At 39.8% G+C, this 27,665-nt stretch overlaps 3 protein-coding genes across 24 annotated transcripts in view; 1 reads left to right on the forward strand and 2 right to left on the reverse strand.

Moving 5' to 3' along the window:
* The window catches only part of LOC146972253 (focal adhesion kinase 1-like), a 61,742-nt gene extending 59,346 nt beyond the window's left edge, over window positions 1-2,396 (reverse strand). For 3 of the 16 annotated variants that reach the window (XM_085802264.1, XM_085802260.1, XM_085802270.1), the window contains exon 1: window positions 1,646-1,919. Coding sequence is in view for 7 of the 16 variants with exons in the window: in XM_085802254.1 (XP_085658380.1) it covers window positions 57-93 (37 nt within the window). In the remaining 9 variants the exon portion in view is untranslated. Of the gene's footprint in view, window positions 1-56; window positions 180-1,645; window positions 1,920-2,013 lie in introns of those variants that run through there. The other 13 variants (XM_085802265.1, XM_085802268.1, XM_085802257.1 and 10 more) reach the window with 10 other exon arrangements.
* A 2,534-nt stretch (window positions 2,397-4,930) lies between these two features.
* On the reverse strand, window positions 4,931-8,726 carry LOC146972254 (protein NDRG1-like). The gene is made up of 12 exons (XM_085802275.1): window positions 8,469-8,726; window positions 7,924-8,029; window positions 7,650-7,770; window positions 7,470-7,532; window positions 7,276-7,336; window positions 6,861-6,947; window positions 6,668-6,724; window positions 6,387-6,553; window positions 6,181-6,280; window positions 6,016-6,051; window positions 5,860-5,911; window positions 4,931-5,715 (listed from the first exon to the last, which is right to left on the reverse strand). Exons 1-12 carry the CDS (start codon window positions 8,517-8,519, stop codon window positions 5,483-5,485), a joined length of 1,134 nt encoding a protein of 377 aa, XP_085658401.1. The 5' UTR covers window positions 8,520-8,726; the 3' UTR covers window positions 4,931-5,482.
* An 8,647-nt stretch (window positions 8,727-17,373) lies between these two features.
* LOC146972255 (protein tyrosine phosphatase type IVA 3) lies at window positions 17,374-26,054 on the forward strand. Of its 7 annotated transcripts, none has more exons than XR_015037857.1 (8): window positions 17,374-18,110; window positions 20,935-21,371; window positions 22,887-23,024; window positions 23,123-23,215; window positions 23,303-23,433; window positions 23,609-23,683; window positions 24,064-24,468; window positions 24,515-26,054. XR_015037857.1 is itself a non-coding variant. In XM_085802278.1 (8 exons), the coding sequence occupies exons 3-7, from the start codon at window positions 22,929-22,931 to the stop codon at window positions 24,179-24,181; spliced, it is 513 nt and encodes a 170-aa protein (XP_085658404.1). In that variant the 5' UTR covers window positions 17,374-18,110; window positions 20,935-21,371; window positions 22,887-22,928; the 3' UTR covers window positions 24,182-24,220; window positions 24,257-26,054. The 7 variants fall into 7 exon arrangements, 6 of the variants coding, with proteins under 6 accessions (XP_085658404.1, XP_085658405.1, XP_085658403.1 ...); XM_085802278.1 differs by having other exon boundaries at window positions 24,064-24,220; window positions 24,257-26,054; XM_085802279.1 differs by having other exon boundaries at window positions 24,064-24,200; window positions 24,257-26,054.
* Window positions 26,055-27,665: the final 1,611 nt, after the last annotated feature.

Consider the following 27,665-nt stretch of genomic DNA (forward strand, 5'->3'; position numbering starts at 1 on the left):
CAAAACGCATTCCCAGTCAGAGCCAGAGCCGGTGCCGCTGCTACACACGTACATACCTCCATTGGTGCAGCCCAGGAAATCCCAGAACTGCATGTTGGCAGTCGGTACGGGGAGGACCGATCCTCTGCTAAAATCACAGAAGCCTGTGTATGTTCCTCTCCCTCCACTTCCTAGTTGTACTGTATGCTGTCACTTACACAAGAGGGAAAACACCCGCCCACTGATTGTTTCACACTGACACACCTGAGGGGCTGAGTTTCTTTTCCAAACAGCTTCATCCTTCTCCTATAAGCTTGTGTTTCGCACGGCCTCCCCCACTGCTTCTTTCCACTGCTTCCGATCTTATCCACCAGTCTGTCTCCCATCTTTATCTGCCCCTGACTGAAAACAAGCAGGTGTAAACATCGATCCATCCTCAATGCCGCTTTCCTCATCCCTGCCACTTCAGATTAGTGGAAGTAAAAGAAGAAGAGGCAAGGCAGATAGAGAGAAACAAGGCCACTGTTAAGTGCAAGCCCTCTTATTAACCATTTCTATGAATAATGAGTGTAGAAAAATTAGGATTTTTACTTGCAAATTCAATTTATGTGAGACACATTTTGCACATGGGCACAGTAATCTGGAGCGTAAGAAAAAGACAGACGGCTGACAATAGGCCTACTGATCATACATGAGTCAGGTTTTTACGATGTATCTAGCTGGATACGTGAGGACAACAGTGGGAAAAAGTCATGAATTGCAGCACTGACTGGACAAGCAATCTGGCAAACATTAACTAGTGTTTCAATAATATCGACACAGGAAAGCAGCCGTGTTCATCCATTGGAAGTGACTTAATGAAACTGCCAGGAAGTGAAATCTCTTCATGATGCAATTACAAGAAAAGGCGATTTTGACCCTTTTCTTTTTCTTTTTTTTTTTAAAGGAATTGGACAAAACACATCCTAAATGATGATTAAAAAATGAATGAATTTAGAGTTTAGGTAGTGAAAAGGAAGCTGATCACTGCCTTGTATTTGGAAATAACATGATCTCAGGTTGCTATTAAATATCACAATCCACAATCTGAGCCAAAACATCTGTGGGGTCCTAACCCCTTTTATTTATTTTTTGTTATTGTTGCTGGAGGACATGTAAAGGATTACAGGAAAACATATCTGTAAGAGCCATGACTGAGCAGCTTTACCTACACAAAAAAAACAACCTAAAGAGAAACTCTCACGTTCACAGAGCTGCTGGTCACACACACTGAGACGCCATAATTCATGAGTACATTTTGACCATCACACCTAAATATTAGTTCAATCCCAGCCAGCGTGCAATAAAGCAATAATATGTGATCCTAAATCCAGACTTGCTTAAAAAATTAATACCTTTCAATCGGCCTACCACAGCGGTAAGTGTGGAAGATTGTGGTTGACAAGGCAGCGAGCAAAGCAAAGCAAAGCACAGCAAAGCCCAAAACACTTGAGACGCTCAGGTTAAGTCAGATCTGCTCTCCCTCCCTTTTTTTTTTGTCTTGCAGCGATGAAATCTCAAGTCAGAGCAACTCGTTATTCAACAAAACACAGATGTTGTGCTGCTGCTGCTAACCAAAGCGCTCTGCATGACAGAAATCCTCCTTGGCTTGGACCTTTGCACCTACCGGAGGATCAGAGAGGAGAGGTGGAGGGGTGGAGGGGTGGTGGTGGTGGTGGTTTCGACCACTGCACCACTGTCTGTCTCTCTGTCTGTCTGTGAGGAATACAAATGAACTCCGTTGGGTCCAAAATCACTGAGTAAATCTTCACATCTTCACCTCCAGCTCCGCGATATTTCCCCATAAATCCCGACACCAGCTCCTTGAAACACACCCCGCTTATGGCACTGGCGTTAACCCCATTGTCTCTCTCTCTGTGTGTGTGTATCTGTATGTGTGTATGCCTTACCCCCCCTTTAATGCTAAGCTAGCGCAGCTAACAGTGGGCTATTCCCACTCAACCCGCCTCCTCCGAGAGAAGATCAATAACTCACCCGCTCCAGCCCCCCCGGTGCCCGGCCGCACCTTCCTCCGCCGTGCCCCGGACCGAGCAGCACCTTCCCGTCAGTGTTGGCTGTAATGTCCACCCGCACACACACACAACACAGCTGATATCAGGAGCCGGCTTGCTTGCTTGGTGGCTTGTATCTTTCCCCCAGTTATGAGTCCCTCTGTCTTGCTCTCTCTCTGCCTCTCTGTCTGTTTTTGTCCACAACAACAGCGCCGTGCTCGGTTGTCGGTGTCCACTGACGTTAGCTGAGCCGTTAGCACCGCTGCTGCTGCTGCTGCTGCTGCTGCTGCTTTTCCAACATGGCTGCAGCTGGCAGCCAGGGCTCAGCTCACTGACAGCAGGAGGAGAGGGGCCCTACGTGTCCAACACCACACTGCAAGGGTCCCCACATGTGTTTTATTTATTTATTTATTTATTTTAATCAACGACCCTTATTTCATAATAGCCTCCACATGATGATGCCATGAAGGGCAACGCTATCCAGCTCAAACTCATGACCTTAAATCGTGTTTAGGGGATTTTCAACAGGGAATAATGCTCTTCTGGAAACATTAAATAGCTAGGCCTGTTAACAGGCTTATGTAGCCTAATATGGGGAAATAAAAAGACATTATCAAAAAAACACCTGCCTCCGGCTACAGTGCCATCATCTTTTGTTTTTATCTCTCCAAACACAATATTTATACAATGCCTCATTTAATGCACTATAGCCTACTGACAAGTCATAGAACTGACTTGTAGAATGATCAATATAATATTATAGACCAAATTTAGGCCTATGTTTTATAATGTATTAAATGCTATTTCATTTGGGTATTATTGAGGTTCAAGGTTTCGTCCTTCCTCTATAGCCTACACAGTAATGGAAATTACATTGCTCACATCCTAATCAACCATCACTGACATTAGCTGTAAAAAGAGCTGTAAAATAACCATTTAACAAAAAAATGACTGGGTCAAACATTGTGAAAACACATACTTAGGTGTGTGCATTAATGTGATTTCATTTTCCCCAAAGTGTGTATACCCTTCATTGCCACTGTCAGATTATCATATCTGTAATAATGGCTGTTTGCCTCATTGGTGATGGAGTTGAATAAAAAAAGTTGTGTAAACTGAGTTGCAGTTAGTGATCAAAAGTGCCATGCTGGAGGTGAGGAGATAAAAGTAGTGGGGGGGCACTAATGTCTATGAACAAAACAGTCATTATCTCACTGTGCGACACTCTGCTTGGAGAAGCTGACATTAAATTGCTCTCCATTTTGTCCATCTCACTTTGGGCGAGGTAATCGCTGTGCTGGCAGAGCAGTCACCAATTCAACCTTACACCGCCAGATTTTGTGGAATTTGATATTGGAGGCCGATGTACCAAGTGTGTGATCGTAGGTAAAAAACTAGAGTGGTGCTATAGCTGATTGCTCATGTTTAATTGAAATCAGAGAGAAGAGATTTCTGCCATGCATTATTTATCATAATATCATAATGTAAACTAAACAAAAGAGGCTTTGAAATGAAAACACACACACACACACGCACAGATGACTGTGACTTTGATGCTGACTGCTCTCTTGAATCTGCATGTGTCTACTCTCTGTCTGTCTTAGTTTCAGCTCAAAACAATCCATCTACTGACGGCCTACGCACACAGTGACACCTACACACATTCATGCATGCAGCTAATATCCTTACCATCATCTTATGCACAAAAATGCTGGCAGACACAAAGATTATTTCTATTCACATAAAAGAGTTATGCATATTATGGTGCAAGGGAGGGTGACACTAAAGTGGATTAAAACACACGATATCATAGTTACGTTTTACCCGCTAGGCCACCCCACATTTATGCATTTGGCGCTCAGACAGTTTGGCAGCTGTTGGGAAAAACATATTATTTTATTGTGAAATTATACTATTCTATATAATTAAACAGCATTGGAGAGATTGGAAATGGTAAATCAATCAACCCTGGGCCAGGCCTATACAGTGGAGAGAGCTGTTGAGATGTTGCCTGTATCCCCCATATTTCTCCAAGTGGTTTGAGGAGGAGCAATGGCGCTGTGTCTGCTACTTAAACATCCATCCATTCATTCATTCACATGCCCACCTTTATTTCACACTCGATTTGTTATTTTCACACCTACATTATTCTTTTAATCTTTCTTTTTTAATTTTCATACATGAGAACAGTTGAATGCAGGGATCATTAACAGACCAACAACAGCAACAAAAAGTAGAAAAGAGTGAAAGAATGGGATATGAGAGCATGTCAGGGATGGGGACAAACTGTTACACAACGCACTTTAATCCATGCTTCTGAGAAAGGACCAAACTAAATATGACCCACAAGTGATATTAAAAAAGATCCATAATACTGGGATAGTGATATTAAAAGACTTTCAGATGCTGGACCAGAGGAAATAAATCAGTGTGATTTAAATGCAGCTGGAAAAGCACTACAATATATCATTCAGTCAGTGCAACATGAGTAAATCCAAATGATGATGATGATGATGAAAGAGAAAGAGTAAAGAGCTCCATCTAGTGGTTAAATCAAGGTGGTACTATCTATCTATCTATCTATCTATCTATCTATCTATCTATCTATCTATCTATCTATCTATCTATCTATCTATCTATCTATCTATCTATCTATCTATCTATCTATCTATCTATCTATCTATCTATCTATCTATCTTTTAGAAATATATAATGTTAGGCTACTTGATGATTTTTTTCTCCTGGGGGAACCGTTACATTGTTCTGTTTTGTAATGCATGGTTTGAATAAATGAAATGCAAGCTGCTTGTTTCCAGTAAAATGTTTAATTACTGATTTAGAGCACTTAAATAGCACTTACACAAATTCATCTTTTGTAAGTACAGTTTTGCATACAAAGAAAATCCAAAAACTACTGTAGTATGTCCATAACACGTTCCTGCAGTCAATAATACACAGCTGTGACAGTTGCATATCAATACACATTCCTACAGTTATGAATATACAGGTTTCATGCTAGGAAATAGTGTCTTTACATTGTGATTATACATGAATACACACTTGAATAATAAATAAACACACAACAACTTTTCAAAGAACACAATCCAGCCATTACAATTTGTGTGTCATTATAATTATCAGAGAATAAGACCATCTGCAGATCAGGGTCAAAGGGGTAAAAAAAAGGAGAAGACAATTGGTAAAGTGGACAAAGACGAGGACATAAACAGGGGGAGAGAGACACAACTGGAGAGGGAGAAGACAGGGCTGGAGGAAAGACACATGGAGGTATGATCTGTGATCTTTCAGCTAGAGATAGTGCAGTTGAAAGGGCATTTCTGAATGAAGATGAAGAGAGGTAAAGAGTGGAAAACAAAGACAGACTGAAGGACAGAGCTGGGTAAAGACAATGAGGTATAATTAAGTGCATGGGATTCAGGGCAGGATGCACTCTAGTACGTCACTTCAGTGGACTTTGAGATGCTGTGCTCCGTGTTACTGTTGGAAATGCTGTCCATGGAGATGTCAGTGTGTGAGCGCCCACGCTTCTCGTCGGTGGTTTGTGAGTGTGTTCGGCCACGGCTCAGCTCATTGGTGTGAGAGCGGCTCCGAGAGCCATCGAAGGATGTGATGCTGGAGCTGGAGGTCGTCCGTGAGCGAAGTCTGGTCATACTGGCAGCAGACACTAGAATAGGAGCAGAGAAAGCTTTGTACTATTCTGCATCTACATATTGTATAAATCTTTACAACCTTAGAGATTATTCAACCCTCAGAAAGTCAAGGATTTATGATTAAAATAGGGTTTAAGGGTTAAGTTACTGTTACTTACAGTATCCCATGCCCTGGATGAAATATTTGAAGGCTTCAATCACTTTGGCTGGCTGTGGATAGAAAGATGAAAAGTGTTAAATGTATTTTTAACCAACCAGGAGAGACGATACAACAATGCTGTCAGCAGAATAGCCAATAAAATGTCACAGCCTACCTGATCCACCTGAGGAAGTCCTCCACAGTCAGCCATCTAGAAAGACAAAACACAAACAGTTAGACTCTCGAGCAATTACAAACTGACACTACATAACAGTATAAGTTAATTCTGGGTGCACTTGTATGCATATGTTTTGTTTTTTTTAGTCAACTGTCCAGTTACCTTAAGCAGTGTGGTCTTGGTGGGGTTGAGTTTGGAGTTGCAGTCGACCACGGCCTCCACAGCTGGAGAATTATCTCCTACAACCAGCAGAGTGGAGCACCTTTAAAACACAAATAAACAGATAAGTTAAGACATGGTGTTTGACTGAGCATAACATTTTAATTGATTGTATGTATTGTGTGTGTACATGTGTGTGTTGTACTAACTTGAGTGTCCTGACAGTGATGGTTCCTCCAGGAACAGGCCTCTCCACCTCCAGAGGATTGCGGCTGTTGTAGGAGTGGAAGAACTGGGTCACGTTGGACTGGTTCATGGTTGTTGTGATGTGGTGACGGTATGTAGCAATGAGGTCATGGTTGTTCTGGATCTCCTCCTGAAAAAGAGTAGGACATTGACATTCTGTGTTTGATATGTAATATACATTTGTTTGTAAAGTATGTTTCCACGTCATGATAACTGAGGCCAGTCATTACAGAGAATAACTTACCTTTCCAAAAAGGTGTGAAATTACTGTGTCTGGGAGAGTGTGGGTCCACTCGGTGAGCTAGAGACACAAAAAGGTTTGCACACAACAACTTAATTAAGTGACTCCTCCTGATGTTAAAGATGAGACAAATATAAACATCACACCTAACACCCCCACAGGAGCCCAAAGTGTCCCAATAAACCCAATTGTTTACCTTATTGGCAACACTGTCCAATACACCTTCAGAGTTGGGGTTGATGTTCACCAGAACTAATCCGTCCACCATATCTGGATGATTCAGCTACATACACATGTGGACACACCAAAGTTAACTCATTTAATTCTTGTACATACAATCAGCATTATTTAGATGTACAGGCAGTAGTTATCAGTGGATTTTGGATACAAATGCTGCCCCATATTGGGGACTAATGAAATTCATATATTTATATCTGTGTATCCTTTCATATTTATATGCAATCAACAACCTTGGAATAGATCTGATTTACTTATGACCATGTAGGCTACACGAGAGGGAAAAGAGTTCTTAACATTTAGCACATTAGGTGATCAGCTGTCTCTCGCTGTCTTAAGTTCAAATGGGATTTAGAGAAGAGATTTGAACTCACAGCGAATCTAGCCAGGATGTAGGCTCCTGCTCCAACTCCCAGTCCAATCACACTACGCAACCTGCACAGCACACAGCCAGAAGGTCATAAGGCCACTCAGTCAAATGTCACGGGTTAATTTAAAGGAGTGCCTGAAGAAAAATGTTATATCACATAAACTCTAGAAGACTTAAAGGATTTCAGGCCTGTCTTACCCAAAGTGTTTGAGGACAACGGGGAGCGTTTCAGACAGCTGGTCCATGTTAGGGTAAGTATACCTGAAAAGGTCAAAAAAAATAATCATCACTGTTAAATTCATGGTGTAAATGATAGCATTACAATGGGCGCATGTCTGCTGTAGAGAAACAGATGAGTAATGAGGAAAGTTTCCTTACGCAGAAGGAAGAGTTTTGGCTGCCTCATGTTGTCCAGGTGCTTCAACGTGACAAACAGGTAAATGTCTGAGGATTTCGTGCATGTCCTCATGGTTGAACAGAGTCTCAAAACAGGTCTTGTCTGCAGGAAGAGAAAACAAAAACGTCACTGAACTATGAACGTACAGATGCAGGTCTCGATTGTAAGATCTGACTGTAGATATCCATATCGCAGTGTAATTGTGTGCACATGCTGTCAATAGGCATTATAGTGGTGTTAAGGGTTGAGACTTACGGTTTAGTCCAATATCATGAAAGGTCAGGATGGCGGGGCGGTTTGCCTTTGCAGCCCCTGTCATGATGCAGTGGACGTTCCCAAATGGAGTCTCGACATGCTCCTCCTGAAACAAAAACAGATCCAGTCGCACATTCAGATTAGCCCATGTGTCTCTGCCATTTGATTGTTGGTATCACACAAACCAATGAGGTCAATTCACCATGATTAATGGCAGTTGCATTACTGCGTATTACTGTGTTAACATCAACTACCTTTTCTTAATATGTTTTGACATTTTTTCAGATTATTATAAATGCAAGATACTGCTGGGCAGACGTTTAAGGTTACAATGTATCCAACAAGTTTAAATCATTTTTAATGCCAAATGGTTACTGCAAACTGATAGCTGGGCCTGTTGTTAACTATGTTATAGCCAACTGAAATGTTAATGCTTCGTAAAGCCAGACAAACCCTTGAATTACACAGGAAATCATCAAGTAGCTATTAGAGCTGTAGCAGTGAATCCAGCCTCAAGGTAAACCTATAAGCTCTGTGATACTCACAGTGATCTGGGGCTCGAAGACAGAGTCACACTCGTTATCTTGCAGGACCATGGCTGCTGATGCAGAGTAGAGCACGAAAGAAACGAGAGATGTGCAGTAGATGCAGAGCAGAGGTCCTCTGTGGGTGGTGGAGCTTTGAGCCTGCCTTTGGATTCTTGAAGAAAATAAATCTTCCTCCTTGTGTTTATATCCTGTGATCACCAGTCCTGTCCTCAGAGATGACTTGACTCTAGGTGTACAGTCAACAGTGCTCAACTGTTTGTGTGTGACAGACTATATGTTTGAGCTGGTTTATATACCCCCTGACACTGATCTTCCTCTAAGCCCTAACTCCAACCTGGCTCACACATGGCCAACTGGCCTCTTCCTGTTTTAATCTGACCTCAGGCTGCTGCTTTCCCACAGAGAAATCACTGGATTTCCACAGGGAATTAACCAGGGCATCCACACGGTAAAAAACACACCTTCACTGTGGAGCCTTAATGCATTTTGAGAAAAAGATAAAGATAAAGATAATGTATAATGACTCCAATAGGAAACCTTCACCTCTGAATTTATTACACTTCTGTTATTGTATTTTCCAATTTGATGGACAAAAATTGAAAGCAAACAAACGATTGTTAAAGGAGGAAATACATTTGATTAAATGTTCACTGTAATAAGCTTCATACCTGGGAACTAAAGTAAAATTCACAAGTAAAGCTTTAATGTTTTGCTGCAAGGTATCAGGGGAGTTAAAAACACCTTCAGCCAAACCATGAGCAGGTCAGCTGTCTAATCTCAGCTTGCCATCTGTTCCTTCCAGCAACACATTCAGCTCCCTGCAGTCTAATGACCTTGACCCCCCTTTTAACCAAGTGTATTAACTTAATCTCGATAGCTCCTCTGAAGTCTCTGTCTAGTTCCTCTTACACATTGAACTCATGTGACTCATACATTTAGTCAACAGAATCAAAACAAACAAATGATCAGCAGGTTAGTCTATGCTGACTGTGGAAAGAGCCACAATAAACTTTTTTCTTTGAGTCGCAGTGCCAGAGTTTGTCTGGGAATACTACTGTATTTTACATCAGTGTTTTCAAATAAATATTTCCCTACCACTAGTCTTTGGAATGAAACTGATTCTTCAATGGAAATATAAGTGGTTGTTGATTCAGAGACAAATTCATCTGGATTTATTTTATTCAGTTTTTTGTGTCATATTTGTAGTTAATGAAGTTAATAAAAACAAAGTTTGTGTGGACATTAGGAGGTATTGGATTAAAAATCTGTCTGCATGCAAATGTTGATATTGATTGAACTGAACTGTCCAACACAAACACAGTTACACATCCTCATTCTTCCTCATTAACACCGTGGGTATACTATGGTCAAATGTATAGCAATGGAGGAACGTATTAAGTATTAATAAAGTATCAAAAAGGCTCAGTCTCCAATCACTTTCATGGTAGTTTGGAAAGTTTCAATGAAAATTTGTCAAGGAAATCTTCACTGGTCACTGAAAATCAATTATTTAAAAGAACAAAAGAAAAGAAAGTGGCAGACAGGGACTGTGGACTGGATGTTTGTTTGTTTGTTTTAAACACTCCAATACTTTTAATTAGAAGTCATACCCTAGTGTTGTTTTAATATCTTGAGTTTTGACAAACAACTGTTGTTTCATCAGGGTTTCGTGGTGTGAGAGAAAAGTCAGAATTATGTAGGTTAGCATTTAGTTTCTGATTATTTAGTTTCAATCGTTCATTCAGTCGACATGTGTATTAAATTTGGTGCTGCTTAAGATCTTAAGAAATAGATATTCTCACACTGACTAACAGTTTACATCGCAATGAAAATATTAAATCAAATAGCCTTTCCCCTACTGATCCCTTTACATTATGAGTAACTGCCTAAATGACAGTTATCATCACTGACATTCAGGCCACTCCCTAGATCCATAAAATAAAGTATGAATAAGGGGTCCAGGCAGTAGCAGGTGGACTGCACACAGCAGACAGTAACAGCTGGCTGAACGGAAACAGAGCAGACTGTGCTGTGATCACCTTCTTTAAGATGTAATGCCACCACTGCCACGATGAGAGCTCTGTGTGTGCCGCAGCTTTAATCCATTTAGTGGTGGCTGATGCTCAAAGGACAACAGATGGGTCTTACTCAGTCTCACGTCAGTCTGAAGTCATTTTTATCATACTAACCCCTGACTAAGCTCTGGCCTCCTAGCCTATTTCACCATTGACTACTGTCCCACATTGTGATGTGGTTAAAATCCTGCCAAATGATCAATATCTGATCAGTGTGCCATGTTCTGCACAAAGACACTTCAATACATGCCTTTTGTTGCCTCTATTTTGTGCTTCACATCATTATCATCACTTTCATCATCATTATAATAATAATAATTATTATTATTATTATTAATAGTAGTAGTCCCTGAATTCCTACTTTTCTGATTGATTCCTTCACATTATGAATAACTGACAGTGTGTGCATTTTGAGCTTTTCATAATAACAGTGTTAGTTCATCCGTTCAGACAAAAACACATTAATATATACCTATTTCTATACCTTTTTGGAACAGTAAACAAAGTAAGTAAGTAAGTAAGTAAAACTTTATTTATATAGCACCCATCATAGTACGCGTACACAGAGTGCTTCACGTTATGGAAAAAAGACATTCAATCACACAAACAGTATAAAACACATTTAACACTGTATAGTTTAGGTATGTATAATGTACAGTGCTAAATCGGCAGTGGGAAAACTCACTAACTAACATTTAAAGGCTTGTCTGTAAGATGTGTTTTTAACTGACCGTTGAAACTATCAACAGACCAGGCTGATCTCAGATCGGGTGGGAGGAGCGCATTCCCCAGCCTAGGGGCCACTGCCCCAAAAGACCGGTCCCCCTTTGTTTTTAGCCGGGTCCGGGGGGCTGACAGGAGGCCCTGGTCAGATGATCTCAAGGCCCGGCTGGGGGTGTGGTGGTAAATGAGGTCGCAGATGTAACTATGGGCGTGGCCGTGGAGGGCTTTATAAGTGAGTAGCAGCACCTTGAATGAATTCTGAACGGGACAGATAAGCAGTGCAGAGTGGTAAGTATGTTCATCAATCATTTAATGTGAAGCATTTAAGGCATGTTAAAAAGAATGAAAGAAAAGAAAAGAAAAGAATGAGAAACCACAGAAAATGTCTGTTTTTTTTTAAGAAAGAAAGAGGAGGGGTGTGGCGCTTAATGTCTCAGTCATATGAATATGTGTAGGAATCATTTGTACAGTGTCCATAATATAATATTGTCCTTACGCAAAACAAGGAAGTCAGGTCAGCTATTTTCGGCATGACACAGCAGGAAAGGCACAAGGATGACTCTGTTCTATCCAAGTGTCCCAGATAGTAAGCTGTCTTGGACACGCCCAATACCTGGACCTTAAAACTGAACTTGTTCTAGTTCTAGTTTAGTTTATTTCAGACATGTTAAAAGAAATAAAACATAATACAGAAATGGACAGACATAACAAATAAAAACTTTGCAAAGACAACATATGAACAAAATAAAATAATTGAAAATAAAGATAATTTGATTTTTTTGTTTGTTTGTTTGTTTTTTCATATCCAAAAAGGAGTGGGAAGAAGTAAAACTTATTTACTCCCACCCCTTATTCATAAATTATCTATCAAGTTATCTAGTCATTATAGTCTATACAATAAATTAATATATGAGTTATTTAACTGGATTGGATGGATGGATTGGATTCTTACTGGGACATATAAAAGTGTCTCCAGTGAAAAAGATATGTTGACATGTGACATGACATGTTTGCACAGAGACCGCCAGATTTCACCCAAATTTAAGCAGAAAAACAAAGTTATTTTACCAGATATGCCAGATACCACCTGAACTGTTCTGCTGTATACATTACATTAAAACTCATGTAACATTTGTCATAACAATTAAATATTTAACTAGCCATTTGAAGCAATGCAATCAATCTTCTGTTTCATATTTTTACTGATGTGTATACAAGAGTATCAAAGGCTTAACTTTAAGATATGTCTTTAAATGTGTTCTTGTTTCCTGCTGCTTCAGTAAATAGATGTATGACGGCTCAGAGCTCATCTGGTTTACATACACTGCACCTCTGTGTCATTTCCCAGTGGAGTCCACTAGATGGAGTTTCATGTTGACTTTCTGGATGCAGCCTGTCAACCGGCATCAGGAAAGTCAGGATTTTCTCACAGTGCTTTGTTTTTCATCTGGTTAGACGTTAGCAGACATTGTTGAGTATTATATTTTTTCCAACTAACTAAATTTGTAAACATACGCTTCAATCTTTCGTTTTTCTATTTTATAATAATATAAATAAATAATAAATATAATATAAATTATTCATACTTAGACATGGTTGCTCAAGAGGGTTTGATCTGTTATAGAAGTGTACATGTATTTGTGTTTAAGCTTCTTATATAGCACAGCATCAAATATATTACTGTATAACAACAAGATGATTTGAAGTTTTTTTCATGGAGTCTTTTGTTGTGAAGTTGCACGTGCTGTGGCTGCTCCAAAACAGAAGGGATGGACTGTGAGATGGAAAGTGAGTTTAAAAGCCAGACGTCTGAGCATATGGTGAAGTGATCATTGAGTTACAAGTATTGGTAATGTAACCTACTATGGGATGTTTCTGTAACAGCCTTAATGAGGGTGTCTATCCCACACTTTGTTTACTTTCTTTTCCATTCACTTTCTCTTATTTATTCACTTTGGGGTCCAAGCTATAGTCATAGTCCATAGCTAGTCATATGGCTGAGAGAATAAAGTTGTATTGTCATGCTCAACCCTGGTTGTCATGGTAACTCTTCAGTCTGCAGGTGAAAGTCCTGCCGTCTGACTCTCAGCTTTCAAAACATTCTAATTATACACACAGCAGCTGCTGCTGCTTGCCACATGCTCGACTGTGTGTGCGTCTGCGTCAGTGAGTGTGTTTTCGTTGTTTGTGGGGTGTTTGTCAGTGTGGGTATGCACAGGATTTTCACCTGTGCCTCATTCTGTGTACGTGCATCTATGTCAGTAAGCATGTTTTTGAGGGTGTTGTCATGTTTATGTGTAAAAAACAAAACAAAACAAAACACACAGACCATTTCCAATTTCTCATTTCCCTTCTTTTACAGTATGTTTCGGTGTGAGGGTATGCAGTGATATTGTCTAAGGAAGAAAGGGAAAAGATTTAGCACACACACTGGTCTGCTACAGAGTTCAGACTTAAAAGTTTGACTGAAGTAGACAGTTTCTAAAACATTGTTCAAAAATAAAGTTGGTTTAAAATAAAGTTGGAATGTGATTACATACTGAGTACCAGTTACCAGTTTTTAAACACTTATTCTGTCATAATAAATCACATTGTCACAATCATTTAATAAATGGAGGTAAAAAAAAAAAAAAAAAAAAAGGAGAAAAAAAAGAAAGAGAAAAAAAAGTGTATAGGCTATTAGTCAAACCCAGGGAAAACAAACAGCATTTTTTTTTTATGTTAAAGACTTTAGGGGTCCTTAAAGGTAAAACCTCCCAGTCATTCACAGGTAAAGAAATTAAAATTTAAAAGAAAAATATAAATCATTCTTTTCGATGTATTGTAGTATTTTGTTGTAATCTTTTTGATTGTTATTTACTTGAAAACATCAGCACAGCTCAAAATGTGGAAACCCTGAGAGACCACCTGTTGGACCACAGTACTCACCACTGCCTCTCCTCCATCCGGTCCTGGCCAGTCAGAAGCCTCATTTTCCAGCATAGTGACGCACCTGTTGCCACATCACGTACTGTACTCCAAACATAGACTGAACTCTGCCATTGTGTGATTATTTAGATGCTGTTAACACCCGTGGGTCATGTGTGAAACACTGAATGTCAGTTTACATTATAAAAGATGCCTGTTCTGAGTGGCTGTGCTTCCTTTTCATATCCAGTTTCTTTCCGAGTTGCTCTGGGAATTACATAGTATTTCACACTGCTACGTGAGTGGTGTGCCTGAGGGACAGAATTACAGACTCCACCAGGGGAGGGGGGCATATTGCATAATTGTATATATTATATCAACATGGTAAATGAGTGTAAATGTTAAACTTGCCCGGATTCCCACCTTAGTCATTCACCAGGAATGAATGACACAGAACCAAACCGATACAGGAGTTGGTAGTAGGAGGGTTGATTCATGACAGACTGACCTCGTTTCTGAGTAGTTTAGTTTACAGCAGGGGCGGCTAACCAGCTAAAATTACTTTGTAATACAAAAGCTATTACTCTTGGTGTCAGTATTTTTATTATCAATGTTGTTGCTGTAGAAATGATTGATGCACAAGTATCAGCTGTGGTTATCAATAACACTGTTAAATAATCTGTTTGACTTAAAGGCGCTATGTTGTTATGTATAGCTACTCTGGTTATGTCACATGCAGTGGGTCAGCTTTTTTTCTTTTCTTTTTTTTTTAACTTGAGGCTAAGTTTGTATTCATCAGTGGTAAATACAACAGGGCGAGGCGGGAGGCCCTGATCCAGATTAACGCCTCTATAGAGGTGATAGGAGGTTTAAATAGCACCAATCATTGCCAAATGCCAAGGATAACTTACAGAGAAGAGGTTTTAGTAACACATTTGGCTTTGATGGACACGGAACAGGAACAGTGCGTCCAGTTTTAAGCTTACACATTTTTGTTTTCTTTTTCAAGCCACCCACGTAATGTTTGGTCAAAGTATCTGTCACTTCTCAAATTTTTATTATCATACTGTAAAGCATGTTTATTGATGTTGGAATGAGTTAAATGTTTTTATGCTTAGCTGTTCTGAGCAGTTGGTGAAACGGTAAATTATTCAACTTAATCAGCCAGTCCACATTAAACACTTTACCCAACACTTTATGTTATCTTTGAAACTGAAAAACTCACTCCCACTGACACCTACACATGCAAATGCACGCACATGCACGCACATGCACACGTACGCACACACACACACATAGATATGAAGTGAAGGATAAGTTTGGCTTGACTAAAGATCAGGTGACGTAAAGTGAAATGGTCATATTATTTATCCGTGCTATCACTGATGCTTTGATTTGTTACACTGATATAAGAAAACAAGGCAATAAATTATCTCAGTTCATAGCTGCTACTTTAATCCAACTCTGGCAGTCAGCCCCAAACATAATGATTCATTATGACCATGATCGTCACCATTAGCAATGTCTGGTTTATAAAAATAAGGCCTCCATGCTTCCTTGACATTTCCTTGTGGCGCTGGCAAAAGGATTCAGTACTGAAGTCTTTGCAGGTCAGCCCATTGCTTCCATGAATCTGGGAATGAGGCCACGGCCAGCGCCCAAAGTGTCCTTTAGGCTCCTCAAAAAGCACAAGACTGCCAGCTGAGGGCTGACCTACAGGGTGTCAGCTCACATTTCCAGAAACCATTGCAGCAACCATGTTTAGGCCAGCGCTCTGCCATTTGTAGCATCAAAACAGATGGTTACACTGGACCTGACTGGTCCGCAGGAGGATCGGATAGAGGAGGCCTTGAGAGGAAGATTATGTGGATCTGGGAAACAATGAGGACAAGTGCAAGAGGCGATGATATCTCCTCTTGACACATGCAAAAAAAGTTTTCGGTCTGCAAATGACAGTAGAAGTCCAGACTGTTCTGGACAATATTTGTTTGAAATATTTTAAATCACAGGTTTCTTTTACCAAAAGTCATTTTCCAAGTTGCAGTGATGCAGCCTATTCATTATAAAAGAATATCTAAATAAAGTTTGTTCAATTACCAAGTGTATCACTGTCCCCTTTATCACATGGTTTTAAACAACTATTAAACCGCTACTTTGAAATCCTAAAAACTGTGATGCCACGCAAAATCTGTCTGATGTATATATATATTTTTTTAAATTAAGATTGCAGTGACACTTTTCAATGCATGTGAATCTAAGACATATTATGGGTGTGCAACCGTACAGTTGTCACTTCTACTCTATGTTTAGATGTTGCTTCAAAGCAAAGGTGAGTCATCTCTTTTTCCACTGTCTTCTCTCTGAGGCTCTTTATCTAACTGTCACTTTGTTTTTGGAGCCGTCTGACCACAACTTGTGGCTATATTTATATTTGTTATCAGAATAAAATAGATTATGGGTCAGTGTTATAAAAATCAGTGGGGTAACACCAGGGCATGATACCAGAGCCCAATTTTGCTGTTGTGAGCAATGTGAGCATTGTGAGCAACACATGCAGCTCTGGGCCTGATGATGAATATACATAAAGAAAATTGCTGTGGCTATAAGCACCATGCATGATCATAAACAGTGACTTTAATGCCATGAATGGTTCAAATAGTGACGCAGCTAATTTTAGCTGGTAAGATGTGTTTTTTTTAAAGCTCTGTGCGTGCATGAACAGTCATATTAACTTCCCCTCAAAGTGATTGATAGCCAGGTGAGGCCCCCGGCCTCCTGTGACTGCCTTGTGACTGTCTCGACTCCATACCATAACACTCCATACCATAACCTTGTCAGCATTCAGATACAGAGGACTTCAACACACATCCTGAAAACTCAAAGACCCAAAACTGCATGGGTTTGTTTCAAGGTCTTCCTGGTAGCAGCTGGTTATAAATTGTGTTCTAGCCATTTCCACTCGCTCTATTTCATTTCTGCATGAACAGATCAACTGCTGCAGATTCACAGGTTTCTTTGGCTGCAAGAAAACAAACAACCTGGTGCTATTGTCAGTTTAAGGAGAAAGTTAATTCCACGCACTGGGGCTCAAACGTTTGACTTGTCCAATCTGTCTGGTAGCTCAAAGAACTGGCTATTTTTAGTCATCACTGGGAGGGGAAAGGGGGAGGGAGGGAGGCAAGGAAAACAAGAGAAGGTCCAGACAGACGTGTCATCGCTGAAAATGTTCACGAGAACAACGATTTCGCACGGTCTTTTCATTGTTTTTGAGAAGAATATGGATTAAAAAACACTGATCTGTGCTTATTCTGTCAGTGCGAACGTCTATTACACGTCTAAAAACAGTCTTCTTGGACTAAACCTTGTAATCATCAGCCTCAGGGAAAGGGTGAGGAGAGTGGAGGAGGAGGAGGGAACAGCACCTCTTCTTTACCCACCAAGTGCCTGATGAAAAAAAAAGGGAGGGAGAAAGAAGGAGAGTGGATGAAGAGGAGGAAGATGAGGAAAGGGAGGAGGGCTGGGGGGTGGGTTGAGGCTCTTCTCCTCTCCCTCTAAGAGCATTAGCTGTGGAGTGTTCTGTTGGTGACAGGGCTGTCAGGGTCAGATGGCTGCTCAGCCTGATTAGACCAGCTCACAGCAGATCCTCAGCCCAGCACACACTGCACCGCTACAGCAAGGTAGAGCTACACACTCGCACACGCTGTACGCCGCAGTGAGAGGCAGGGAGGAGGGACACGGCTGAGGTGGATAGTTCAGTGTGACAGTGGGGCCAGAGCCACAGGTTGTTGCAGAGAGACTTTCTGCTTCGAAACCAGACATTTCAGCTTCTGGCAGCCAGAAAAACACGGAGAGCAGGTGGACTTCTTTTTGTGGCAAAGTGGCAGAAGAATTGCTGATTCGTCTGTGTTTGGGGATGATATTGAAGAGCTAGGCGGTAAGCACACACATTAAATAGATATTGCATTTGTCTCATTGCTGTTAATGTATAACTGGATATTATAATTATATAGCATTTGGAAAAGATTTCTAATTCTGACTTGCAGCTTGTGTGGCAAACTGCCACAGCAGGTTACGCAACTTTTAGAGAAATAACTTGATTAACAGATAAGACATGTTGTCACACTTATAGAGAATTTCCAAAGAAACTCATTTGCATAGCAGTTTTATTAATGATAGTACAAACAAGCTAATTACAGAACTCCGCTGCAACAGGCAGGGAGCTTGAGGACAGAGGTGCAGCAGCAATGGAGACTTTTGTCTCCACAAAAATCTGATGTGTCACAGAATCAGCTGCTCATATAGATACAGCTATAAATACAGCTGCAGGTATTCAGTGTCTACAGGGGTTTACTATAACAGGCAGTCAGCTGATTGCATGTCAGCACTCAAACTGTTGTAGGCTTGCTGCTGCTGCTGCTGCTTGTGCTGCTGCAGGACTTTGGTGGAACTGCTAGTCATTTGTGGATTTTCCTGTTCAGCAGCCAAGTTGTCCACTGAGGTAAGAGGGAAGGCTGCATAGGTTTACAGAACTATTTCACATTTAGGCATTTAGCATAATGTTCTTTTTCCAGAGTGACTTGTGATGGGAGCTGTTAGTTGAAGCCTCCTCTATAGGTGCTAACTGGAAAGCAATGAAAGTGAATGCACTATTACAGCTATTTGGGGCTGCTACTAACCTGCTGTGTCTTTACTACTTACCTATAGGCTTACTGTGTTTCATTCAGCCTTACGATGCAGGTGCTGTGGAAATGTCTGACAACTTAACACAGCTCTAAAATAATATTGAGATCCATTTTTAACTTCTTTGGGTCCTGACCCAGACTGTGACAGGGAAACAGCCAGGCAGCCAGGCAGCCAACTGGGGACGCACCTGTTTTTACAAACCTAACTGCGCTCTAAGGTAACAGGGAAGATTGGATTCATAGTTTTGAGTGGACTTGTACGTCTACCATCCAGCCTCTGTATGCTGTCTTAAATATCATGCCACTCTGCTTTATGTATCAGCTAAATGCCTAAAGTGAGCGCAATACTTGTGAAGAGTTTGTGCTTTTATTGGATATTTGTTTAGATGTTTTGTATTTTATACTTGGTCTGTTTCTCACTTCCATTGAATCCACTGCTTTGTCTTGTCTGTGACATTTTTGCTGTGTGATGTGAATTGGATTTTATCCTGTGCTTGTCAATTTTTATTTTGTTGTGCTTGTGTCACAAACTTTAAAAACTTTATTTAAATTCAATATCTTATTACAAGAGTACATTTTGAATGGACTAGATGGAAAATAATTGACCTCTGTCCTGATTAGTGATAGCACAGGATAAATTCCTAATAATAGATCAACAACCTGGAATAGACTAGCTACACTCTTCTGGAAGAGTGAGTGAGTAAGTCGGCATGTGATTATGTGTGTGTGTGTGTGTGTGTGTGTGTGTGTGTGTGTGTGTGTGTGTGTGTGTGTGTGTGTGTGTGTGTGTGTGTGTGTTTGTACTGCCAGCTGAGGTGAAGAGGTGACCACAGATTACCCAGATTACCCCTGGAGCTTTCCCTGGTTGTTTGTCTGAATGTTTGGGCATGTGAGCGGGAGGAGGGTTACATCTATGAACAGCTTCCTACATGTTTCCCTCTCAACCAGCTCGCTGGCCTCCACCTTCGCTATTTAATCTCAGATCCCTCTATTACTAAACAGGAAAATAAACAGCATTGTCCATTTGCAGAGATATGCACCTGACTGAAATAAAGCTTATATATAGCCAGTGACAAAGTAATAAAGTAATTGACCTTTCGTGAGGTGTCAGCTCATTTCTTATTTCTAATTTCTTGTAGGATATTACATTTCTCACTTATTATAAGTTGCTGTAATGTTTTTGTTTTGAATTCTAAAAACATATTGCCGTCTTATCAAGAGGAGTCTATTATGTATATTTTAATTTCAGAGAAAATTACAATTTGATTTCCCAGCAGTGCCCATCCCTCATCATTCAACTGCAAAATAATGTAAAATAAGGCCCTTAGCCACATTAACAAAGTCCACCTAGACTAGGTGAAATAAACATTTCCATTTTGGATTTTCTTATTTTTCCCTCTGAGACCAAATTTAATTTTGTTGATATTGTGCAGGCTAATCTAATACAATTTTCTATATTTTTTGAGCCCCCATTATATATTAGATTTTCTGGCTCATGGCTTATCTGTCATCTGTTGCCAAGCTTTCTTGTCCATTTCATGCAAACACTTTTATACATGTCTGTTCAAGCTGTTTATATGGTGCATATAACTGTGAATGAGTCTGCTCAGATGAAGCTGAATCAGTTCCTTGCAAATATCACTGGCCTGGAATATGTTTATCAGCTAGTGGTCTTGGTGTTTTGCCTACAACCACATTTGCTAAGCTCATACACAACCAGCAAATCCCATATATATGCAATGGATGTGTCTATTGTTCATGTCGCCAGAAGGTGGTTTTGCTTCTCTTATGAACAATCTCCTCACAGGAGCCAAAATAAAAGCATAAATAAAAGCATTTAGAATCTTTAAATGGCCATATGTTTGTGCGTTTGGATGCTTATCTATGTGCATCAAGTACCTCCAGTAGGCCTCTACACAACTAATAATGCCATAAAGTGGCAACATAATATTGTCTGAGTTAGCCGATGCAGTATATGGACCACTGGAACAAATGCTGAATCTCTGAGATCTTATTAGTAACAGTTCTTATCACTATTTATGACCTGTTTATCTTTCTGTATATTTATTATTTTAGAACTGCTAGTTGATGGAGTTTGTGCGGCGGAGTGGTGACTACTGCCACGCCCAACACATTTAGACCCATGAAGCTGGACTATGCTGTCCTGGGACCCTGAACCCTGAAAGACCATAGGCCATTGCCCTCTGAACCAGCCAGCTCATGGGGTAACAAGCGGAGTCTCGCACACAGGAAGCAAACTGGAGAGAGCGAGAAGGCAAGAGAGCGCTATTAAGGAAGACAAAGAGACAAAGGGAGGAGGACTTGACACACTGTAGCCTCTTGGACTATAGGATACAGTCAACGGATGGCGTAAGAGAGTCACAACAGGACCTCAGAATTGGGAAAATAACTTCAAAGACTATAAAGAGGAAGTTCTACAACAGACAGGAAGTCTAGGTTTACCTGGAGACCTGAAGACAAAGCAGCCAACTGCTACAGCTACACAGTTTAAGGTGAGGAGAAACCAGGCCCTGCATTTTAATGAATTGTTCTGATTCACCACACACGACCAGTTTCAGGATTTTATGTTTTTGTTTTTTTTCCTGGTTCAAATTACACATCCCCTTTTTCAGTGTTAATGTCTTCTTGTAGGTGAATGTTTTTCTTTGGTATGCTTTTCAAATACAGTTATGCACTGCCAACAATACTGCAGTGAGGTCTGAACAAATAAGCCTATATGCCTCCCATTCTTGGGAAAGTGTGCTGCAAAAAAGTTGCAGCAAATCTATTCTGCTGTGTGTGCTGCTGCTGTGTGGTGTGGATAAGCTGCCATCACTGGTCACCCGCTGGCTCAGTCTATCCACTTCAGTTTGTTTCCTTCGCCATTGGCATAGTCATACACGAGGAGTCTGATATCACCAAATAGTTCTTATCAGTGCTAAAATAGTAGCTGTGCACACGTTGGGGAATGTGAGGCATGCTGGAATTAAGATAATTGAAATTAAAATGCCATCCTAAAATACACTCACATCCCTGTTATATAAGTGAAAATGTGAGTAAGAGCTATGCAGATAAAAAAGAGATGCTGCAACTGCTCCAAAGACAGCTGTGACTACTTTGTCATGTTTGTTACATCCAGTAGGCCTATACGTTTATTGTAAACGCAACCTCTTCAGTTATTCTACTTGGTGGGACGTTCACAGCCTCAGTTTACCTACTAATGAGAAGGACAGTGACACTAAATTTCAACAGGGTTTTGAAGGAGGATATCAGTCAACATACAGTTGTGCAGCTGTCCCCGAAAAAAGACAAAGTGAAAACAGCTGGGTTGATCCATTGGTGGGGAGTTAACTTCTGTGTTTTATTTCTAACTTGTTTATCTTGCTGATTCATTATTGTGAATTATGAGATAATTTGAACAATGAGTTCAACTTTTTTGGGGCAATAGATTTGTTTTTTTGTTTTGTTTTGCTTGAGATTAAGACTCTTTGTACAGTGATAATAAAGTTGGAGCCGGGAGTTTGTTTGCATAATGCTAAGCTAGTTTAGTAGCGTAGCATAGAAATAAGTTAACTTTTAGTGATTAACATTACAAACATGTGTATCTTTGTCTCAAATTTGCAAAATGACTGTGAAATTTGTAGTTTTACAGATCACTTTGAGACTTTTAACAAGGCTGAAATAAGCTAGGATAATTGTCCAATAGTTTATATGTATATGATAAATATAAGAGTGTTTATTTTTTTTTGAAAACTATTCCTTTAGCACCCTTGTAGAGTGAAGCTTGTGATATTTGGGTGCTAAGAACGATGACCATGACCATGACCATGACCATGACCATGACATGTCAATCACCTTTAATGTTTGAGGTATGTTATGACATACAGAGTTTTCTAAGACCATTTTGTGAACATTGTCTGGTTGGCTTTAAAAGTAATTGTGTATCTTATTGGAAGCTATGCACATTTATATAGGCCTTCTCCTTGACACTGAACTTATAACTAACAACTACCTGCTAACACATAAAGGTCACAAGTCCTCCTGGGAGGTCAAAGGTCACACTGGTCACCATGAACCGTCCCGCTCCGGTGGAACTGTGCCACAAGAACATGAGATTCCTCATCACTCACAACCCCACAGACAACACACTCACCTCCTTCATAGAGGTAAGGAAATGTGTTGCTACCATGATGACTTGTCAGAGCTTAATTAAGATAAGATAAGATACAAAAAACCTTCCTGTACCACGGATGTCCCCCTGCAGGACCTGAAGCGGTTCGGTGCCACAACTGTGGTTCGAGTCTGTGACATCACTTATGACAAAACACCGCTTGAGAAAGATGGCATCACTGTGGTGGTAAGGATACATCACACAGACACATTGTTCACACTCCTGTGACAAAACACATTGTTATGGGGGGTAAATGTTCTTCTTCTGTTTCAGGATTGGCCCTTTGATGATGGGGCCCCACCCCCTAGTAAGCTTGTTGATGATTGGTTGAGTCTGCTTAAGAAGAAGTTTCAGGAGGATCCAGGCAGCTGTGTGGCTGTTCACTGTGTGGCTGGACTTGGACGGTGAGATACACATCAAATAAGAAAAATTAAACAAAAACACATCCAAAAACACCACCAGCAACCAGATCATTGCTTTTTTTAGGATGCCGACAAACTATGGTTATTTTTGAGGCATCAGGCCAAACAGAAATAGACATGACTGAGTGTGTATTTTTGTGTTTGTGCATTCATGCAGGGCTCCTGTGCTGGTTGCTTTGGCTCTGATAGAGAGTGGGATGAAGTATGAAGACGCGATTCAACTGATCAGGCAGTACGTACATTTCTATACCATATCCTGTGTATTCATCCTCGTGCAGTTATAACACATCACTTAGGAAGAGTGCTTGCTCTTATGAATATACAGTATGTATTGAAGTTATTTAGTATGAAGCATTTTATAATACCCCACCATGTGATAATTATACACACCTACAACAGCAATAACACTGAACTTCTCTTTTTTATTGTAATATACTGCCAACAAGATAGATTACATCATTAAAGAATATAGGATTGCACACATACAATTTCCATTATTTTAATGGATTTGCAGAAGTTGTTAGTAGTTAGTGTTTACAGACGATGAAAGCAATGATTTCAAAAGTAACACAGCTGACTTTCACCTTCTGTTTGTGTGTTTATATCTTTCAGGAAGCGCCGCGGAGCCATCAACAGCAAACAGCTGACCTACCTGGAGAAGTATCGATCCAAGCAGAGACTCCGCTTCAAAGACTCCCACACACACAAGAACAAGTGTTGCACCATGTGAACACACACACACACACACACACACACACACACACACACACGCACACACACACACGCACACACACGCACACACAGGCACAGACCCCTCTGCTCTCAGGAATCCAACCATATGAGCCTTGTTTCACCTGCATCATTAGTCCATGCATCCATGTCTTTCTACAGCTATTTCATCACAATCCACCTCTGTTCTCTTGTTTGTATAATGATTTCTCATCTTTTCAAGATTATTTTTGCTTCGTTACATAGTTTAAAGTTTAAAGAAAGATGGGAATGGCAGATGAGAGGTATGTCGAGTATATAGGTAGTATATGTTGAGGCATATCTGCGCCATTAGACAATTGTTTCAGGGATAATGTACTGAGGCTTTTGCATCTCTCCAACACCTCAACAGATTTGCTATGGAGCTGATTTATGAGACACACCTGATGTTATTGGCCTTCAAAACCTCAAGTCACCCTTGATATTTTGTTAAAATACCATTGAGTGTTCATTAATTATTTTGTATGTTTACTTTAATATGTTTAAGTTAAATCGGGGTATATAATCACATGCAGTATTTCTTTGAGATTTTTTGTTTCAACAATTTTGGCAGACTAAAAAAAAACAAAACATCTCAGTACCTCAGTGTTTTTTTTCTATCAGTTTGTGGCAGTTCTCCTGACAGACCCTCTTATACATTGTTCCTGGTGGCGTCAGTTCTCAGTGTAATTGGAGATATAAGGGCTCATTTTCATTTGCTCTATAATCAGTATAAAAATAATCTTCTGTGATGCTTCAGTCAATTAGATTTTGGTTACAGTAACATGCAGCCTTGATTTGGTTTTGCCACTTTCACTGTTTTACTAATAGTATGTCATACACTGGGCTCATGAATTGTGTTTACATATCTGTATGTGCATTATGTTATGCTCTGTTTACTGACACCCACAGATGGAAACATCTTTGTTTGCAGCAGCTTATTTCAAGCAAGGTTGAACACTGAGTATATACAGTATATATATTCTACCATCAGAAAATGATAATTTTCTAAAAATAAATCTACTGTGATCTTACATGGCATACATTCAAAAAATTTTATGTAAATAATAATTAATGGGGGAACTATAATTATAACTGTCATCTACAAGGCAAAGTGAGTCACTCCTCCCATTTGTAGTATTCAAAATGTGCTTAAACATTAGATCATTGCTGGTATTACAAACATTTAGACTCATGTGGACGTGGAGGAATGGTGATTATTATTAGCAGCTAATGACACTGACCAGTCAAGCTCTTAATTTTAACCTTTGGCTAATTTTGGCCTGATACCTATGTGAATAAACTTAGATATTGGTTTAATCCATCATCACAACTTTCAACCTGGTAACAGTATCTGACACATTTTCTTGTGATTTGGAGTTTACTTATTCATTTGTATTGTTCCTGAATTATGAGGCTTCTTTCATACATAATTCAGTATTGATTCATGTTTTTTTTTTTTGATGATGACAAATCATGCACTTTTTATGTAGGCCTATTAGTAGGTTGCTTGTGATAGTCACCTTATCATCTGTGTTATGAAAAACATCTTTAACTTCACAATAGTGAAGAGGAAATGAGAGTAGAGCATGGACTTTGAAGTAGGAAAGGGGGTCTATACCATCTTTACCAGAAAGTTAACTTTCAAACAAATTGGCTGCTTGTTTATATGATGTGTGTGCGTGTGTTTGTTTGAGTATGTGCGTGTGTGTGTGTGTGTGTGTTTAGTAGCCTTTAGGTATCGCTGCTCATTGGGGCTGGCGTTAAGCTGACACTTTTTTTTTTATGTAAAAAAGCTGTAAATGTCTGTAAGTCTGTAAATTCTCACATTGTTTAATAAAAGTTTTGTCATTGTCCCTGTGAATTGTTTATCACTTGTTCTGTCAGTGCCATTACCCACAGAACTATCCAACTCCACCATACTATTACCACACATTACACGTCCTGTAATATCTACTACAAAATACTACTAAATTGTGATTGCAGCAAATACATTTAACACATATCCATTATAAGAAAACAAGCTCTTCTTCTTACAGTAAGATCTTTGAACTCAACCAAAGAGTTTAGCCTGAGTAGGATTCCTACTGATTACAGCAAATACAAAGCAAAGAGTTATTAGAAAACAACCTCTTCTTCTGCAACATACTGGCCCAGTGTGGGATACAAACTTCAAACCTCCCAATCCATAGTCAACAGCATTATCCACTGACCTACCCAGCTGCACTCATCTGACTCCCCACACACACTCACAAAAACACACAGTCAGGTTAACAGTGTTCAGAGAGAGAGAGGGTCACATGTCCGTAGGATTAGCTCGGTCTGTACAATGTGTAACTCCTGGTTGTAGGCGCCTTCCATGGAACATTCAAAACTTCTGCAAGGAAATGTTTTGCTTTGCAATGCAAAAGCACCAGTGGTATAATTGAAACCTGCTGTCTTTTTGTTTATGTAAAAAAAATTATAGAATCTATCAGCATTTTTGATTACCTCTCATTGATAATGGGTGTTACACATTGTCCGACATAAAAACTGTATTTGTCCCACATTTGTTTTGGAGATAGGGAAGTTGTTGTCATAGGTGGACTATCCAACATCTAACAGACCTTTGTAATCTTAATGATTGACAAGGACTAAACTTCTGAAGATTTAACGCTTAGGAGTCTCAAAGTAAAGACTGTCACATCACTTTATCTTAGTTTCTCCTGATCCAGCCGTTTAATGGCTACTGACATTTTTCACCTAGTATAGTATAGAAGTAGGGTCTCATATTTTTACCTCAAGTGAGAAAAGTTGATGCAGTGCAGTGTGGTACCCACAGTGAATCCACATTATTAGGGTTGTGATATGGTTGTTTCACATCAATCATCACAGCTTCACCAACACCTTGTCATAATCAGGACTGGCCATAATGGATAGTATCCAAAGCTTTATGTGCTACAGCACACTGAAGAAAATTATATTCCCCTTGCAGTTATGTTGACCACATTAGCTGATGCTCTACTGTGTATCCTATTATACATGCATGATTTAGAATATCATAAATCCTGAATGAGTTAAATGGGGACCTAGTAATAATTTATTTCTGAAACTCATCTGGAGATATGGAAAATCTTTTGTTTATTTATGGTACTTTATTTTCTATATTTCCCCAAGCAGAGAATCTAGTGTTAATCGTGCAACTAAAATCTTTCTATAAAGTTTACGACTGTCAAGATCCACCAGTGCCCCCATGAGAAACCATGAGGAATTACAAGTCAACAGATGACCAGGCCTGTGACTATATTGAACATGCTAGTATGATACTATAAAAGTGCTCCAAAAACACTGGAAGCTAACATGCAACACCAGTGGCACCTAGCAGAAAGAGAGAACCAATTGGGAACCATGCAATACATACCATAACATATATAAAATACATCTAGCACCAAAAATACTTCAGTTAGATGGTAAACCAATTTAATTCC

Source organism: Trachurus japonicus, chromosome 16, assembly GCF_045865225.1.
Source record: "Trachurus japonicus isolate A0001 chromosome 16, Traja_1.0".
NCBI lineage: Eukaryota > Metazoa > Chordata > Actinopteri > Carangiformes > Carangidae > Trachurus > Trachurus japonicus.